The sequence below is a fragment of the Pyrus communis genome, chromosome 16 (genome assembly GCF_041283825.1).
Source record: "Pyrus communis isolate YQ-2024b chromosome 16, ASM4128382v1, whole genome shotgun sequence".
Lineage (NCBI taxonomy): Eukaryota > Viridiplantae > Streptophyta > Magnoliopsida > Rosales > Rosaceae > Pyrus > Pyrus communis.
In genome coordinates, this window is record NC_142580.1 from 5,369,163 (window position 1) to 5,387,256 (window position 18,094).

Below are 18,094 nucleotides of genomic sequence, written 5' to 3' on the forward strand. Positions count from 1 at the left end.
ATGCTTGCTGATCAAGCAATTGATTAATATTCTCAGCCGGCCAAGGGCGACGAAAGTCAAACACAAAAAAGGGCCGCTATAATTCAAAGTGGGTCACAACTTGCTACACTTCACATATCTGCCAATTCAAAGTCGGTCACTGCTACACATGAAGAAACAACCAGAAACCACCAATTTTGAGAACCAATCTGTATATTTTGATTTCGATTTTTCGTTACAGGGCAGAGTTTGATGCAATGAAGAAGGAAACCGGCTTGAATTTTGCTAATATTCGACATTTGGAAAAACAAAAAACCTGTGGGTGACTTGTCTATCTAAATCATCTCTAAATCTGTGTATCCAAAAATAAAGCCCTAAGGGTTGTTCAACAAAAAACTACACCAACAACGTCATGCATTTGCCCCGGCATCAGTCATGCCTCTTGACAGATTTGATCACTCCAATCAACAGCCTGTCACCGGCAATCTGCCTCACTCTCTGTATCAGCTGCGGGCGCGTTATCTTGTTCGCCTGTAAAATCCATCGAACACACATAAGCACAATGAATAACCGGAGAGTTCGAAATTAGGCGTCGCCATTCATGAAAATTAAACATGCTAAATAGAAAACTCCATAAAAACTTACTCTGAATTCGTTGTGACAAACAACGAGCAACTGCATTTTCGTCGGAGGCAAGAACTTTGAGAGAATGGACAGCAGAGCAGGGAAGCTCATCCATGGAGACGTGGGGGGTGGTCTCAAAGCACTCCGCTGCATTGTTGGAACACCTGAAATAACTGAACATACGAAACCAGAGTCAAATCTCATTTCGAAAACCCGAAATCTCCATCGAACAAATCAAAAGAAATAACAGAAACCAAATCATCAATTTGACTTTCGAATTGCGCTACTAACCATTTGGGAGAGTACTAGGAGCTTTGAAGCTGATCAAATAGCAAGGGTATATGTGAGAGTTCATGATAGCACTCCAAACAACATATCTTCTTGGATTGACCAAATTGTCCACTCCAGTGTCCACCTCCTTGGAGCTTGGTTGTGATTGCTTCGACCCCGGCACGACCATTTCCGCCTTCCCCAATATCACACGGCACAGCAAGATGTGCTTCAGCCCACTTTCATCAACAACCGACGACAATGCCCTACCCAAACGCTCAATACAACCCATCAATTCTTCGATAAAAATGAAGCGCTTCGATTTCAAAGATAGCAAATTTCTCAAAGATCAAACACAAACAAGAGGTAAAAATAAAAAAACTCACCCATCACATGTAAATTCGGCAGGAATCATATGAACACCGACACCGTACGACACTTCATTTGGAGCAGGCTCCCTGGACCGACTGAAGCCATGGATCAAAACATCACAAAGCTCCTCCTTCGATCCGCCGTACCAGCCGTACTTAACGTTGGCGTTCCCGCCGCATTTCCGAGCCACCGCCTGAATGAAAATCTTGAACGATTCGAACCTCGCCCTCCTCGTAGGATCGGAGCTCAAGTTCTTGTGCACCGCCACAATATTCGTGTCCCTCCCGGCCAAACCCATGCCCAAAACAAAGCTCTTCCTGATGATCTCGTGTTCGAAACTCTCGTCGTCCACCCGGACCATCCCGCTCCGGGTGAAAACCCCAAACCGACCCGAAACTGCGTCGTTCGAATCGCCCCCATCAGACCCAGAATCCAGAATTTCTTCGCCATTATCAATAGTCATCGAGATTTGGTCTTCGAATTCAAACTCATCGGTCGACATCGCTGCTAAACTTACGAATTAAGCGACCGGATCGGCGAGAAATTGAAAGAAAAATAACTACAAATAACTCTGAATACAAAATTTAAAAAAAAAATCCAGAAGCAAGAAACGGTTCGAAATCTGAGAATCCGGGACAAATGGATCAGGAAAGGTTTTATTTATCGGAGGCACTTCGGAGATTCGTGGCGGTTTAGAGTTTTAATTTACGGCGGAGTCACTGTGCGTAACTAGTCTCAGGCGGTGGGAACCTTTCGTGGCCTCTAGAAAATAGGATTTTGAATTGTATGGATTGTCTAATTTGCACAGCGGCAAATTAGATATGCCGCCCGGGAAGGGACCGTTTTGTGGACCGTTGATAGGGATATTTTAGGTATCTGCGGGTTTGGTGGGAGGGTGGTTTGGTAATTTCGGGAATTTAATGCCGGTCATGCGGGACGTGGGTTGTTTTTCATCCGTTTACTTTCGCAGCAAGTTTTCCTACTCAGATTTGGATTTGGTTTCCAATTTGCGTAAGGAAATATTTAATAAAATTTAATATAAATAAGAGTTTATAAATAAAATTTGGATTGGACCTTGAGTGGGTCCATGGTCCAATTGGGACGTGGGCTATAGAGAATTGTTCGTTTTTATCGCACGTGGGGGTACCCAAAAAAAAAAAAAGTGTTGTTTTGGTCACGTGACATGTCTTCATCTTTTCTTTAGTTCCAAGCAACAGAGGTTTCAAAATTGTATATGGTATTTTGTGCTATTTGAGGGAAAATAACTCCCTGAATAAATTGAATTTAAAATTCTTGTTGGTTTAAAAATCACTTAAGAAGTGTAGTGTGCTTGAGGCCATGCTGATAATCGTAGTAAGAAACACGTAAAGTATCAAATTATGAAGAAAATTACTTATTAATGGGTGATGTCGAATGTAGATTCTAAGAGATTTTCAACCTTCAAATTAGTGTTTGAGTGTTATGATGTGATGCACATTTAGATTGCTAAAGATAATCTCTCCCAAATTTGCCCATTGTTCTACAAGTTCTCTTTGGCAATATGGCGCTGGTTTTTATTTTGGCAATGTAACTTTGATTCGTAAGAACAGTCATATTACATTTTAGTGATGTGAGTTTTTTGGTTTCTCTTTGCTATTTTTGTCAAGTTTATTTTATCTTTTTTAAGTTGTTGCTTTTGCAATCCCTTTAATACTTATCATTGATGTTGCTATGCACATTCTTAAATTCTTACTATACTCTTGATTTGGTAATTGGTGTTTTTGAGACACGTAATAAGATACCCATTTGGGATCCCATAATTCGTGGATATTACCATTCAAAAGTACAATTTTTGTAGCAAATGGGTGGTGCTGTATACACCAAATTTATACAACAAATTATGTGACATATTTTACATCATAAATTCTTTTATTGCAATTATTAGTTGAATTTTAACTAGAATTAAAGTACATATTAAGTTGGGTTACCTAGTATTACGCATGCGGTCCAATATCTTAGTGGATAGGGTGTTGGTTTTCTACACATGTGCCCAGGTTCGAAACTTCTCTCTTTCTTAAATTATTATAATAGTTTCGAACCCTCCAATCTCTTCATCCCTCCTCCCTTTAATGATAATAAAAAAAATTCTATTAGTAGGGAGACATTATCTTTCCTCTCTTAGCGAAAAGAAGAAGAAAAAACACGATCTTTCCTCAAAAAAATCGATGAGCATTATTTATGCTTATTTTAGCTATACTTTCTGGAACTCGATTTTGATCTCAGTTTACTCTTGTAACTCAAAAATCATCATTTTATTCCCTAAAACTCAAAATCCATTCCACTTTAACTAGTGGACTCTCTCTCTTTCTTACTAAAACTCAAAAATGACCTCCTGAAACATTTATGGGACCCACAACCCAATAAGACTATGCCACATGTGTAAGTGGATTTGATTATAAATCTTCACTATGCGTTAACAGTCAACTTTTAAGAGAAAATATTAAGTTTAAAAGAAGAAATTAAAATTTTGGAATTTTTGGATGGATGTGCTTGAGTTGTAGAGATGAAAGAAATAAAAAAATAAAAATTGATTAGCCTAGTGCACCCAAACGAAACTTACCTAATGAAATCAACATAATTAAGGTGATGTGGAGCGAATTTTTAGTTTTATAGAGTCAGACGTCGACTTTTGAGTTTTAGGAGGCAAAATTGGGTTTCCCGGGGGTGGGGCAAATTGGAGTGGATTTTAAGCTTTATGGAATAAAATGACGACTTTTGAGTTAGAGGAAGAAAAATGAGATTGAAATCGAGTTTGAGTTAGAGGAACAAACACATTCACCACGACGCCGATTCCGATCCTGCTCGACCCGACTGGCACGACTTGGCGTGACACAAAAGCATTACCCACCATCCCGTTTAGGTTGGACGGTAACCCGACATACAAGGAGGAGCAGCAGCTCAGAAATAAGAGAGCGACAGTTGGGGTTTAACCAACCCAAAAAAACCACAAAATACACACATACAAAAAACACCTTAATAAGAAAAACCAAGAGAGAAATTTTCGGGATTGTTTTTTTTTACCTTTTTCAAATCATTTTTCTTTATTTTTAATTTGGTTGTTTTTGGTGGCATTAGGTGGTGGTGTGGGTGGTGTTGAATGCTTTTCAGTTCTCTCACAACCACCCTCTCGATCTGTATCCATCTCTGTATAATCTCTCTAATTCCGCTCTCTCTCTCTCTCTCGGAACGCAAACACAATTAATTTGTTTGAATTAGAGAGATAGGTTTTTATTTAATCGTACGTACGTGCATGGTTGCTTGCATGCAGACGGAGTTGAGGCCAATTGTACGTACGTGAAGTATGTACGTAGCTGCTACCGCATCCATGCAAACCTATCCAACGTAAAAGTTGCATTATTGCATGTACAGGTTCTTGTTGCTTTTTTCGTTTTTTGCGTGCTTCAAACCTTTGCCGCATTACATAGGATTATTGGGTTTATTATTATTATTATTTGTTTAGGCCTTTTTTTCCTCTGGTAAATATTGGATTTAATGAAAGGTTTAGTTAATTAATCTTGTGCTAAACTAATTATTACAGGGGAAATTGGGAAGGAGGAAACCTTGATAGAAAGAAAAAGGGAGAGAGGTTACGAATTAAAGGAAGGAGAATTATGTCGGACTCAAATGAGCATGAATCTCACCCTCCTGACCCTAATTCACCACCTCATCATGACTCACCAATCGCGGCAACGTTAAGTGACAGCAAGATCACCGCGCAGCCCCACGATAGTACCGAGGACAGCAAATCAACACCGTCTACGCCTTCCCCACCTCCGCCATCACAAGCGCCCCCTCCGAAATCAGAGTCTCCGCCTCCAAAATCAGACTCACCTGCCCCAAAGTCTTCACCATCCCCCAAACCTTCACCACCACCACCATCTCCGCCGCCATCATCACCTCCACCATCGTCACCACCTCCGTCTTCACCACCACCGTCATCATCGCCACCAAAGTCACCTCTTCCTCGTCGCTCACCACCACCTTCACCCTCTAAAGACAAAGGATCGCCATCTGGATCATCGTCGCCTTCTCCTCCAGCTTCTCCACCGCCACCTAGCGGTTCTTCCGATGAGAATGCTCCTCAACCATCATCCTCTGGCGGCAGTTCATCATCTAAATCACCACCAACTGATTCATCACAAGGCGGAGGCTCCTCTCAATCCTCACCTAGTGACTCTCAGTCGCCTCCAGCCTCTCCACCTCCAGGTACACCTTCAACCAACCCCACCACCCCATCTCCTCCTACAGTGCCTAGCCCTCCAGCGGTTCCAGGTTCAGGAACTACAACTCAGCCTCTCCCTCGCCCTGCTAATTCCATCCCCACCCTCTCCCCTCCCTCAACCAGAAGTCGGTCTGCAGCTTCAGACGACTCAGGGGGTAGTAGTAGCAGGCATACAGGCACTGTCATTGGCTTGACGTTAGCTGGAGTTTTCCTCATTGCCTTGGTAGCCCTCATTGTTGTGTTTGTAAGGAAGAGAAAGAAGCAGGCCCAACCATACCCCCCAAATTACATGCCTCCCACCCCTGGTCCCCCTGGCACTAACTTATCAACTCCAGGTAAAGATTGTCCGTTAATTGTGTACATTGTTGACTCATTTATACACCCTATTCTGTAATGACATTGTAAAGATAATATTATTTTGTAGTGGCTAATACCGCACTAGCTATACTCAGTTTTTCTTCTAGTGGTGGTCTAACATAAGGGTAATATAAAGTGTACGTAGAATGAGCTCAATAATTGTGCCTCGTATGTGATGCAGGTGCATATTATCATGCGCAGCAACAGAGTTCTGCAGCTTCTGGTCCAACAGAGAGCTTCTATTCGAGTGGACAGCCCGGACCTTCCCCGCAGAGTTCTGGAGATTCCGGTCTCATTGCTGCTAACAAGGTTCATTTCACCTACGAAGAGTTGATGGAGATAACGAATGGATTTTCACGTCAAAACGTTCTCGGTGAGGGTGGTTTCGGATGTGTGTACAAGGGCTGGATGCCGGACGGAAGAGTTGTGGCAGTCAAGCAGCTCAAGGCTGGTAGCGGACAGGGAGAGAAGGAATTTAGGGCTGAAGTTGAGATTATTAGTCGCGTGCATCATCGTTACTTGCTCTCTCTGGTGGGATATTGCATCTCTGAACAGCAAAGATTGCTTATCTATGAATTTGTTCCCAATAAAACTCTTGAGCACCATTTGCATGGTAGGTGATCCAGTCTAATTAACCTCATCTTTTGATGTTATTAGTTTTATTTCTCCCATATTCAGCTACTTGTTATGGTATTTCAAAATGTTGATTTGTTATCTAATTTCAGGTGCCGGAATGCCGGTGTTGGAATGGACCAAGAGACTCAAGATTGCTTTGGGGTCAGCAAAAGGCTTGGCATATTTACACGAAGACTGTACGTACCTATATGCATCTTTGTGACTTTATGTTATTAGATCCGATAATAGTCACTGACATTAGCGGTACATAATGGAGTGGGTAAAAGACGTATCAGTGGCTAATAATGCTATTAGCCACAGGTATGCATCTTTTACGCGCCTCATTAGCTGCTTGTAGGCCTTTTGCCCACTCCCTCAGTGGCTATTGTCAGCGCTTTCTGTCCAAATTATCTCACTTTGTCCATTTTCCTTGTACGATTTGTTTGAAGGCCATCCAAAAATCATTCACAGAGACATTAAATCGGCAAACATTCTGCTGGATGATGCCTTTGAAGCACAGGCATGTCTATACCTGTTCATTTCATGTTGTACTGATTTTGTTTTTATGACAGCGAGCCTCTAGTTTCTAAATCTTGAATTTCTTCAAACACAGGTTGCAGACTTTGGGCTTGCCAAACTTACAAACGACATGAATACTCACGTATCCACTCGGGTCATGGGAACATTCGGGTAAAACAGACCTTGTAAACTCGGGAACTATTGCCTGATGACCGCATTGCTCATCTGTGACACTTAAATTACAACCTTGGAACTTATGTTCGATTTGGTTTCAGGTACATGGCACCTGAGTATGCAAATAGCGGCAAATTGACAGACAGATCAGATGTATATTCGTTCGGAGTTGTGCTTCTAGAGCTTGTAACTGGGCGGAAACCTGTTGATCCAAGTCGACCTTTAGGGGATGAGAGTTTGGTTGAATGGGTATGAACACCTTTCGCTTTGCAAACATGTCAAAATGCAGCTCGTCACTGATTTAGCAATCCACTTTGTTTTCACATTCAATAAATTTCTGTCTAAAATTTTGCAGGCTCGTCCGCTTCTTATTCAAGCCCTTGAAACTGGAGATTTGAGTGAATTAGTAGATCTTCGGCTTGAGAAACATTATGTGGAGGGTGAAATGTTCAGAATGATCGAGGCTGCAGCTGCGTGCGTGCGTCATTCTGCTATAAAACGACCACGAATGGCGCAGGTGAATACTAATAAACAGAACAATGATGACAATTATTTGCGTATTGGACTTATTGTCACCACTACAGACTTACTGGATGATTTATTTTTCAGGTGGTAAGAGCATTGGACTGTGAAGGCGAATTATCTGATCTAACGAACGGAGTGAAAGTTGGGCAGAGTACTGCATATGACTCTGGCCAGTACAATGAAGACATTAATAGATTCAGAAGGATGGCATTAGGAAGCGGAGGCAGCTCAGAGATATCCAGTGCAGATTTCACTTCCAGAGAGGTATCAGGACCCCAAAGTTTATGGACTCGCCAGGATCCTTCAAGTGATGAATCAGATACTCGAGCTTTTACCACGCGTGGTGGTGAGCAGATAATCAGTAGAAATCAAGGCAGACGGTTCTGAATAGAAAGAGTGGCGAAATAATTGTGAATTGATTTCTGAATGTCCACACACTCGTCATCTTGACATTGTTAACTCATGGTACTCCACAGAGAGTTTGAGAGAGAGAGAGAGCGAAAGAAACAGGGAGACAGTAGACCACATTCGTTAAATTTATTGACTAAATCTGACATATTAGTGTAAATTAAGCTGCTGCTTGTTTTTTTTCTTCTCCATTTTTCCTTGATGAAGGTCGTTCCCTAGACGCATTACCAGCAGGGAAGAGCTTGTAAAGTTTACTCAAGGTACTTTTTTTAGTCATTAATACGAAGAATCTGTATTGATAATAGAGTTAGAGAAATAAGATTTCAATTAAATGTGCCTAATTTTTGTATTTACACACTTTTGGGATCTCGGAATGTATCAATCATATGAATTTAGCATTGATTAATCGACGATGCAATCATTAGCAGAATATTTTACTGTAATTGTACTTCATTAGACCCAGTAATCTATTTTTAAAGGTCCTTGAAGAATGAGTTTGCTCATATATGAGGAGATGAAATGGAAAAACCTGTCATGTTGGCCTCCAAAACTTCCATACTTCCGACGATAAATGAAAGAAGAATAATCTTCCATACTTTGACATGGCTAAAGGAGCTGTTTAGATGTTCTTGGATGAAACCTTTGGTATTCTGAAATCAACGATAATCGATCAGATTATCCCTTTATGAACAGTCTGATTTGTCTCCCTTGTTAGCTGGATTAAACTGTCTCTCAATTTCTTTGCCTGAATGTCTTTGTTTGCCTGTGGATGAACACAACAATGCAATGTGTATTTAAGAAAAATGAGCAAAATAAATTGTTCTTACTCACTCGATAAGTCATGATTTCTTATGAAAGGTTCAAATACAAGATGAATTTTCTTTATTGGAATATTACCTCAACCTTGAGAATATTTAGGACATTTCCGTCGAATGTGGTGACATTGGCATCAACAACTTGAAGTCCTAAGGAATCCATATTCTCCATCAACCTTGCAAACCCGCCTCGGTTATGCTCAGAGAACAGCTTAATCAAGCAATCTCTTTTGCCAATCTGGTTCACTTCCACTTGCACCTAAGAAAAAGCAGGACATAAATGAACTGAAACGTATCTAGTGTGTAAGTTGGATGTGAAAGCTCAAGTAGGTGCGATGATAAATTAAAAGCTATGCATACAACGGTTGGACTTTTTCGGACAAAACTGGAGGAACTCTTGTTTTGCTCTGCAGAAGTCAAGCAAATTCTGCCTTCTTTTCTCTCGTCCAAGGCCAAAACTTTCATATCCGCTTTGGTCTTGGTGAGGTCCTCCTCTTCATCAAGTTCCCTGAGCTCATCTTGAAGTTCTTTCTCCTTCTTCTGCAACTCTTCTATATATTCAATAGCATCTCCTACAATAGCAGCTGTATTCATCTACAATAATTCAACGGACGGATGATAAGATCAAAAGATAAATAAAAAGCAAAGAAAAAGTATTTCATAGATAAGAGGGTCTCAACCTTGGTTATTTTCGGGACTAGAGAACGCAGAGCAAAGAGCCCGTCTTTGATCTTCGTCCTCCTATTTCTCTCAGCTATGAGATTCTTGGATCGGTAGTGCCCGCTTTGTTTCCTGTTAACCTTTGCATTATGTTCCTCTTCCACACTGACACTGCCACTGCCCGAAGCAAAGCCTGCTGGTTGCTGGAACAAGTTGTCGCCACACTTGGGCTTTTTAGAGTGCGAAGACAGCAATGGATGTTGATGACTTGAAGGGTTCGAACCACTGGATGATCCCTCAGGGCAGGAGGTCGATGGGGAAACTGAGGGGAAAACGTGTGGCCTAGGAATGACGCTTGCAAAACTCAAAGAAGGTAGCACCCTTTGTGGTTCACTAGCATTGAGGCTCACACTGGCATAATCATGTGCAGATATGACTTCTTGTTTTACAGAGACATTAAATGAAGCCATAAACAACTCTACCATCTTTCGATTTTCTGGAATCTGAAAAGCGAAATGTACGCTATTCAAGTTGGAGAAAATGTATACCGCAGTCTGAATACAATTAGAAAAGACAGGAATTAAAATCGTACGTTCTTTGTGGAGAAGAGCTCAATAAGGCCACTAAGCATTGGGATCAATACTCGGGTTCCAGTTGAATCCTGTCAAAAGTAAGATTATTCCATGTTAAGAAGAATGTCCAACTCCCACCCAGTGTAGGAAAACATCTAATGAGCTGTTTGGTTTCCGGGAAAATTAGGAAACGAAACAGAAAATGAAAAGATCATTTTTCAGTAAACAATTTAGAGAGGCACTTTCAGAAGCCTGGAGCTGGGGGTTTTCTCTGTTTTCACTGAAAACAATGCAACTATTTGAATGATTGTGACCAACCTCGAAAGCCCATATTTTAAAACACAAAGCCTACGTACTGTTTGGTTGCCGAGAAAAAGTGATGAGAAAAGAAAAAAGTGAGAGACTTGTGGGGTACCCACGTGAGATTGAGAAGGATTTGAAGCCGAGGCATTGGGATGCCCACAGAGCCACCTGGGTTGCATCGATATCACCACCTCCGTATGAATCCTGCGTTTAATCTCTCATAAGCAAAAACACAAACACATAAAACGCAACCCAAAACAAAGAGAGCTAAAAGCTTACCCAGAATACAGAGGCATGGAACAAGGAAGCTGAGCAAGCGCCTCACAAGCCTTAGTCCTGATCGAGTGCTTCAGAAACCCATCTCTGCAAACCCGAGTCTCATCGCTCTCTCCTTCTTCCACTTTGACAGTACCGCCGTCGTACCCGCCGCCGCAGCAGCAACCCATCAGCTCAATAAATCTGCAAATTTTCAATAAGCACATAAAAAGTACAAATTCAAACCTTTAACGAAAAGAAAAAAAAAAAAAGATTGGACGTGGGGTTCTGGTGGTACTATTACCTGGAGGGGTCGTCGCCGAGTTTCCAGACGACACAGTAGTCCCATTGCTTGGCTTCTACGAGGGGTCGAAGCCTTTCCATTGCTCCCTCCAAACCTATCAATCTCATTGATTTTCCTTCTCCTCCTTTTTGTGACGGTTTACTGTGACTAATGGGTTGGAGTGGTGAGTCCACGCTAATGAATTTTGGGGTAGATGGTACACGACAAGGCTAACAAACTTCTCTCTGCTTTTGGAATGGGGACCCTGGGAGTGAATCGTTTTGATCAGAGGGGCAAATCTGTGACAGTGGCAATCTGTACCACCGGCAGAGAGAGAGAGAGAGAGAGAGAGAGAGAGGGACAGTTTTGACTGACTAAAGCCAGTGTCCAGAAAACGACCACCGAATGGTTCAAACGATCCCAATGGAATTGAAAGCTACCCTTAACAGCAACAGGTAAAAAAGATACTAAAGTGTTTCTTTCTTGGGTAAGAAGAATCGAAATGGTTAATAAGCAATCTATTTTTAAAGTAAGATAAGACTGCGTACAATAGACGTTTTCATTTGTCATTCGTAAAGTAGAGAGTTTTATTAGCTTAGAGTCATCCTTTTAATAAACAAAAAGGGTCTAATCTTGAATCATGACAGTCGAAATGAATGAACTTACATCAATTAGATTAATTGGTTGTGTTTGTCCCCTTCACTTAAGTTTGAATTCCCTCAAACATATTTTGGAACATTGCATTGTCTAAAAATAATACATAAATGCAAAATAGAACTTGGTAAAATCGTCGGGTCTATAGTCATAATTTTTCCAAAACAATCATTTCTTGAGTAAAAAAAAAAATGCAGGCTCATCTCTCATGTATGTGTGGTGAATTGGGTTCGGTACACGTAGCATTACAATTTTTACACTTTCCTTTCTCCCGTGCACTCAGCTTTCTTGTTAAACCTTGATTGAATAAAGCAAAGAAAATTAAACAGACAAAAATAAAGATAGAGTGCATAATGAAAAAACGAAAGCGTGAAAATCACTAAAATTTATGTAAGAAGCGTGGTAATGCAATATTTTGAGGTGGAAATATTGAAAGAAACCCAAATGTAATTGTGGTGGAGGATAAAAACAAAATTTAGGAAAAAAAATATTAGCTAGAAGGTACATATCATCTCAGTATACGTTGTCCGTCTTTCGCCGGACGGTTACAATTCTCTGATAATTCCTCAACAGTACTGTTTGAGGCAGTTGTGTACAGATGAAGCCAGTCATATAATTGGGCCTCTTACTGGGTCTGGGCTTAAGGCCCAGATACATGATGACAGCCTACTTGCTGTTTTATACATACACATAACATCAGCCTAAGCCCAAGTTCCATGAAAGATTGGGTATATTTGCAGTGAATTTATTCAAGGCTTTTGAGAAAAAATGATCATATGTATAATTTCTTACTTTAGTCCATGACAATGAAAATCGATACGAATTATCTTTGAATTTGTCCACCGTAAATCATTTTGATTATTTCGTAAAAAATCTTCTTACGAACTGTTGTTGCTTGTTGGTGAATTTGTCGTCAATATAATTGATCGGGGCATGGACAGTGGTTGGTTCCATTTTGTTTGGGCGGAAATCTGAAAATGGAGAAAGACTTACCTACAATTTTCAGGATGCAACTGTGGCATTATAAATTAGTAACAAGATGCCGCGTGTTTTAAATTTCTCATATGACATTGAATGGTTGGTTTGAGACACTTATCTTCTCGTCCCTGTTTTAAACAACTCTTTCACTTTAGAATAAGCCCGTTGCATTTTTTTAGTATAACAGTCACGTGATATTACTAATACATGTAACGATCAGGGTTTTCCACTTTCATTTTTATGAGAGAAGTTATTTTGTTTTTTTATCTATGCAAAGAGTGTAGATCATTGATCAACGTTTTGGCCTTCTGTGATTGAAGATCATGCCATGCCATAAATTTGTACACTAGTCCATAATATGCCACAAACCTTTTAACATTACCTATATTAGCACTTGAAGTTTCAGAGTTGGAAACAAATTAAAAATAAAAGAAAATAAAAAAAAATAACACGAACGTAGAAAACAGGAAGATTAATTTAGAAAGGAAAGCCAATCCAGCTACAACAAGTTACTAAACTGATCATCATTTCATCCACTGGCTCTGGGATCTCCCCTTCCTACGTGATGCTCGCCGTCGCCGCCAGGATGCTGGTTCATTTCACCCTTCATGTGATGATCCATTTCACCATTTCCGTTATGATGTGGTTTGTTGTGATGATGATTCATGGATCCTCTGCCCTCTCCTCTGCTGCTGCTATTAGCATTCGGGTTTTTCCTATCGAATCCGAATTCGACGTCTGCTACTTTCGGGCCTGCTCGAAAGCTTGGAGCCCTGCCAAACTCCATGTGATGATCTCCACCACCGCCATCAGGACGGCCAGCTTCTTTCTTGGGACGAAAGTTATGCTGCGGTTGCCTATGGGGTCTCGAGCTGTTGAGGCGGCGGTTGCAGAGCCTTCCTAGAAAGCAAGCGATGGCAGAGATGACGATTATAACGGCCAGCACGATGAAAACAGTCCCGAATGAGCCGTTTGAATGGTGGGAAGATGAAGGCTGCTTGTTGACATTGTTAGGGTAAACAAGAACAGGGCCAACAGGCGGCTGCTGCGGCTGCTGGGGCTGCAAGGAGGACATGATGATGGTATGGATAGGATAATACAGAGGATATGGGATTTAGGGATTCATTAGTGTTAAAGTCTCGGCAGGTCTTTGTTCTTTGAGTGCAGACAAAGGGAGAGAATTGGGTTTACCCATGGATCAAGCAAGAACATTAATATGATTGCATGTGAGATTGGGCCATGCGAATATTAATATTAAAATCAACATAATATGAGAGCGTGTCAGCCTACTATACATGGCCACGATGGTATTATCTCGTATTTCCGTTTCATGTCATGTCGTATTCTTTCGGAATCATACAAATTTTTCTTGTTAATTTGACGTATCTTCGTATCGTACCGTATCTTCTGTTCATATCCATGCATTATAGTCAACGGTGTGATGAATTTTATGTGGCTAAATAGCGTTACTTTAACACCGGGATTCAATTGTTTGGTATTTGTGTTAAAAAAGTAGGAAATTAACTTTCTTTAATAAAGAGACAAGTAAAGATATTCCCTGTTGATCTCTTTACTGTGGAAGAAGGAGCTGCGAGAGATTGCTTTGTATGGAGAGAAAGCAAGATTTTGGAGCCTTTAGAGTTTGGACAGTGCATTGGTGTTTCTCAGAAGGCCCCCTTGAGAAATAAAAGTAGCATTTGTTTGCTAGGGAATCGCATAATTGAGCATATGATTGGAATCAATCCAGCACATATCCATCTCAACCTTTGATCTGGGAATATATAAGTACATCTTTCCAAACTGTTATTGCACTTACATATGATTGTTTTAATATGTTCATCCAAAATTATTTTACCCAAAAAAAAAAAGATAAATGCTAAAGAGACTCTTTAAAAAAATATGACTTCATGAACTATCTGTCATCTAATTTTTTTTTGTCAATGTTTTATAATATTGATACGAGAGTTAATGTTCAACAGTGAGGTGGCAGAGAGTCCACGAAGAGTTTTACTTTGAAATAATCTCCTTAGCATTTCTCAAAAAGAAAAAAATGTTCATCCAAAAATCATTTAGGGTGCAAATTTGAACATAATAATTGTCAAGACATCAACTTGTTTGAAAATTTGTTATTTGTGGTGAATAAATAAGTATCAAAGTGAGACTTTACAAAAAATAAATGAAATGGTATTTTAAAAATTGGTGCTTTTAGTGCCAGCCTTTATAATTTAAAATATCATGAAGCATTTTACTCAGTGCTCACTCATTGCCATCTTTATTCCCTTTTTTTTTTTTTATAAAGGAACGATTCTGCCACGTGGGTTCAGTTTGGATTTAGGTTATTATTATTATTATTATTATTAGAGAAAAGCTAAGAGTGTATACACATTATATGTGACACTAATTGGGAATTGTTATACTCGTTTGAGAAGTACACAATTAAAATTTTGAAGTCTCAATAATTGTTTCTTATTTTTATTTTGTCATGACGTTCATCAATTAATATATAATGCAGTACTATAGTAACGTACGAGGAAATAGAGTTAGCTTAAGAGTGATCTGTTCACTCGAAATTTGAAAATATGTCATTAACGGGTCTAATCCCTACCTCAACCCTTTCCTTAAACCTACCATGTAGAAAAGGAATGTCTTTACATCTAACACCTCCTAAGTTCTAACAAACATAATAAGCCCTGGCATGGTTTGAATGTCAAAAAATCAGCTCAAACGTGTGACTCTAGTCAATCCTAATTTTATTTCAATGGGCGCTGGCTGGTCAAAAAGTGTGTTTATCCAAACACTCAAGGTTACTGTGGGACCACATATAGAAACAGCTCAATTACGTGATTGATTAAGTTATTTCTGAGTTTTTTGTATTTAGTTTTAATTTAGCTTTACAATAGCTAATGCACATAATCTCATTCTTTATGAGAGTGTCTCATCAATGATGTAAGTCAGTTGTCGTATCAAATTTTTTTTTTTTTAAATCCTTCAATAAGAAGATGAGAAACTGTAATTTAGTAGGTGAAACAAGCAAAATCATGACCAAAACATGGTCTTAAACTAGAAAGCCCAAAACGAAAGCACAAACTACTTTAAAACCAAAATCAAAACAACATAATTAACCGAAACAAATCATAGCTTAGCATCCCAATTTAATTAAAATAAATTTCAGCAAGCAATTAATTAAGTACTAACTCTGCATATCAGCTTGATTGGGGTCAATTCTTCAAATTAACTAAAATGCCAAAGAAATTTGATCATAATCATCTCCTCATCCTTCTCTATCTTCTCTCACACTCATTAGGTAAAATTCATATTCATTCTCTTTTGTCTATTACTTTCGTTGATACGATTCAGGAAGGTAAGAAGCAAATTGGGATATCGAGTGTAAAGAGAAAATACTCTTAGTAAACTGAGTTATAAACGTCAATCTAATTTTGATACAAATATATATAGTTGCATGAATTTATGCATGGCAAGGCATGCACTAAATAACTAAATTAAGTTTCAATAAACTGATTTTGTAATTACATTTGTAGGTTCAGCAGTAGCAGAACCAATTGGAATTTGCTACGGCCGAGTAGCCAACAATCTCCCGCCACCCTCCACCGTCCTCGAAATCCTCCAAGACAACGGAATCTCATCCGTCCGCCTTTTCAACACCGACCCCGCCATCCTCAGCTCCTTCTCCGCCACCCCAACAATCCACCTCACCATCGGCGTCCCCAACGAACTCCTCCCCACCCTCGCCTCCTCCTCTGTCGCCACCACCCTCGACTGGCTCCAATCAAACATCCTCGCTCACATCCCCGCAAACCAAATCCGTTACATCGCCGTTGGCAACGAGATTTTCCTTAAAGACCCTTACTACACTCCCCACGTCCTTCCCGCCATTCTCAATCTTCATCAAGCCCTCCAAACCCTAGGCCTTGACAATTCCATCAAGCTCTCTTCTCCACAAGCCGCCTCCGTTCTGTCCGCCTCATACCCTCCCTCCTCAGCCTCCTTCGACCCCTCCGTCCAACCCTCTCTCCTCCCCCTCCTCCGCTTCCTCCGCGACACGAACTCTCCCTTCATGGTCAACTCCTACCCCTACTTTAGCTACCTACGCAACAAGAACTACGTCTCTCTTGAATACGCGTTGTTTCGAGCCACCAGTGAGGTGGTTAACGACGGCGAGTTGGTGTATAGTAATCTTTTCGACGCGAGTGTGGATGCTTTTGTGAGCGCGATGGAGAGGGAGGGAGTTGTTGGAGTTCCCGTGGTGGTTTCGGAGACGGGGTGGCCGACCGGCGGAGGGGAGGCCGCTAGTGTGGAGAATTCGAGGGCGTACAATGCGGAGGTGGTGAGACGGGCGGTGGAAGGGGTTGGGACGCCGAGGAGGCCGGGGGTTGGAGTGGAGGTTTTCTTGTTTGATTTGTTTGATGAGAATGAGAAGTATGGGGAAGAATTTGAGAGGCATTTCGGGATTTTTGGGCCTGATGGGCTCAAGGCTTATGACCTTAACTTCAACTAAAATTATACAATGTAATGCATCTACAGAACCACAATAAAATTACATCGCTGTAATGGGCTAGTCACAACTAGATATCAAACTTATCACAAAATACATATTTCATTTACAAAAGTCGAATCTGATACCTTATCCAACCAAACGCAGACAACTACCAACAAACCAAATACTAGGTATGCCAGATTGGGCTCTTGTCAACAATCAAAACGGGCCAAAGCCCATAAAGAGCACGGGTTTTAATTTTACGCTTGACGACCCGGAAAGGTCAATGATTCCATCAAGTCGATGTTGATGATGTTGTGGTCCAGGTATACTCTGTTTTTTTTTTCCAATGTTCACACTTGGAAACTTAAGTACGAAGATTGCAATTGTGCCTTAAATAGACAAGGTGATGTCAAATAGACAATATGTGTGCCTTAAATAGGCTTTTATATAGAAAAACGTATACTTCTCTGCTAAGGTTAAGGATTGTGAAAATAGCACATGCTACACAAGGCTGGCAGCACAAAATTCAACATCTATTGGTTATGGATGCCTATTTCTTCAGTGGAACATCCACCTTTATAATACAAAATAATAACTTAACTTTTGTGACCTAAATTTAAACCACAGATAGAGAAAAAAAGACATGTACAGAATTTTGAACACGTCTTTCTCTCTACTTTGCATAAAATCCAATAGAAAACATAAAGTTACAAATTTTTATTAGTGATGGATTATCTGGCTTTTCTTCCCAAACTCACAACATTATAGGTTTAATCTCTTTTACCATTTGGATTAGTATACAATTTCGTTTGTGCTAAAAAATAAATTTGAGTTTAACCAAATTAAAAATAAATTTGAGTTTAACCAAACTAGCAACAGTTTCGGTTAAAAAGAGAATGTGGCTGCTTTTTGGTTTGACATCAAACCAAATACTAGGTATGCCAGATTGGGCTCTTGTCTACAATCAAAACG

At 40.2% G+C, this 18,094-nt stretch overlaps 5 protein-coding genes across 7 annotated transcripts; 2 read left to right on the forward strand and 3 right to left on the reverse strand.

Annotated features, from left to right (window-relative positions):
* Nucleotides 1–174: 174 nt before the first annotated feature.
* Nucleotides 175–2,086, reverse strand: LOC137730436 (putative inactive poly [ADP-ribose] polymerase SRO2). Its single transcript, XM_068469425.2, has 4 exons — nt 1,260–2,086; nt 895–1,139; nt 625–776; nt 175–510 (listed from the first exon to the last, which is right to left on the reverse strand). The coding sequence occupies exons 1-4, from the start codon at nt 1,745–1,747 to the stop codon at nt 409–411; spliced, it is 987 nt and encodes a 328-aa protein (XP_068325526.1). The 5' UTR covers nt 1,748–2,086; the 3' UTR covers nt 175–408.
* A 2,130-nt stretch (nt 2,087–4,216) lies between these two features.
* On the forward strand, nt 4,217–8,510 carry LOC137732546 (proline-rich receptor-like protein kinase PERK12). 3 transcript variants are annotated; one of them, XM_088688283.1, is made up of 9 exons: nt 4,217–4,647; nt 4,823–5,841; nt 6,045–6,476; nt 6,589–6,675; nt 6,928–6,998; nt 7,092–7,168; nt 7,273–7,420; nt 7,527–7,688; nt 7,781–8,510. In XM_088688283.1, coding segments are annotated over exons 1-9 (2,301 nt in total). In that variant the 5' UTR covers nt 4,217–4,645; the 3' UTR covers nt 8,084–8,510. The 3 variants fall into 3 exon arrangements, with proteins under 3 accessions (XP_088544409.1, XP_088544408.1, XP_068327967.2); XM_088688282.1 differs by having other exon boundaries at nt 4,339–4,653; XM_068471866.2 differs by having other exon boundaries at nt 4,339–4,626.
* Nucleotides 8,481–11,477, reverse strand: LOC137730505 (basic helix-loop-helix (bHLH) DNA-binding superfamily protein). The gene is made up of 8 exons (XM_068469494.2): nt 11,014–11,477; nt 10,734–10,913; nt 10,571–10,658; nt 10,172–10,240; nt 9,600–10,082; nt 9,280–9,513; nt 9,002–9,178; nt 8,481–8,867 (listed from the first exon to the last, which is right to left on the reverse strand). Exons 1-8 carry the CDS (start codon nt 11,118–11,120, stop codon nt 8,775–8,777), a joined length of 1,431 nt encoding a protein of 476 aa, XP_068325595.1. The 5' UTR covers nt 11,121–11,477; the 3' UTR covers nt 8,481–8,774.
* A 1,506-nt stretch (nt 11,478–12,983) lies between these two features.
* On the reverse strand, nt 12,984–13,861 carry LOC137731399 (uncharacterized). The gene has a single exon (XM_068470507.2). It carries the CDS (start codon nt 13,697–13,699, stop codon nt 13,154–13,156), a length of 546 nt encoding a protein of 181 aa, XP_068326608.1. The 5' UTR covers nt 13,700–13,861; the 3' UTR covers nt 12,984–13,153.
* A 1,954-nt stretch (nt 13,862–15,815) lies between these two features.
* Nucleotides 15,816–17,251, forward strand: LOC137731401 (glucan endo-1,3-beta-glucosidase-like). Its single transcript, XM_088688152.1, has 2 exons — nt 15,816–15,928; nt 16,164–17,251. The coding sequence occupies exons 1-2, from the start codon at nt 15,865–15,867 to the stop codon at nt 17,138–17,140; spliced, it is 1,041 nt and encodes a 346-aa protein (XP_088544278.1). The 5' UTR covers nt 15,816–15,864; the 3' UTR covers nt 17,141–17,251.
* The last annotated feature ends 843 nt before the right edge of the window (nt 17,252–18,094 follow it).

Excerpts from the sequence above, each read along its gene's own strand:
- LOC137730436 (XM_068469425.2), bottom strand. The coding sequence starts at position 1,747 with ATGTCGACCGATGAGTTTGAATTCGAAGACCAAATCTCGATGACTATT. Across the intron at positions 777-894 it reads TCCTAGTACTCTCCCAAATG|TTATTTCAGGTGTTCCAACA; the intron begins GTTAGTAGCGCA and ends TCGTATGTTCAG. Across the intron at positions 511-624 it reads TTTGTCACAACGAATTCAGA|GCGAACAAGATAACGCGCCC; the intron begins GTAAGTTTTTAT and ends TGGATTTTACAG.
- LOC137732546 (XM_068471866.2), top strand. The coding sequence starts at position 4,586 with ATGTACGTAGCTGCTACCGCATCCATGCAAACCTATCCAAC. Across the intron at positions 7,169-7,272 it reads CGGGTCATGGGAACATTCGG|GTACATGGCACCTGAGTATG; the intron begins GTAAAACAGACC and ends ATTTGGTTTCAG. Across the intron at positions 7,421-7,526 it reads ATGAGAGTTTGGTTGAATGG|GCTCGTCCGCTTCTTATTCA; the intron begins GTATGAACACCT and ends AAAATTTTGCAG.
- LOC137730505 (XM_068469494.2), bottom strand. The coding sequence starts at position 11,120 with ATGAGATTGATAGGTTTGGAGGGAGCAATGGAAAGGCTTCGACCCCTC. Across the intron at positions 10,241-10,570 it reads CAAATCCTTCTCAATCTCAC|GATTCAACTGGAACCCGAGT; the intron begins GTGGGTACCCCA and ends TACTTTTGACAG. Across the intron at positions 8,868-9,001 it reads TAAATATTCTCAAGGTTGAG|GCAAACAAAGACATTCAGGC; the intron begins GTAATATTCCAA and ends GTTCATCCACAG.
- LOC137731399 (XM_068470507.2), bottom strand. The coding sequence starts at position 13,699 with ATGTCCTCCTTGCAGCCCCAGCAGCCGCAGCAGCCGCCTGTTGGCCCT.
- LOC137731401 (XM_088688152.1), top strand. The coding sequence starts at position 15,865 with ATGCCAAAGAAATTTGATCATAATCATCTCCTCATCCTTCTCTATCTT. Across the intron at positions 15,929-16,163 it reads TCTTCTCTCACACTCATTAG|GTTCAGCAGTAGCAGAACCA; the intron begins GTAAAATTCATA and ends TTACATTTGTAG.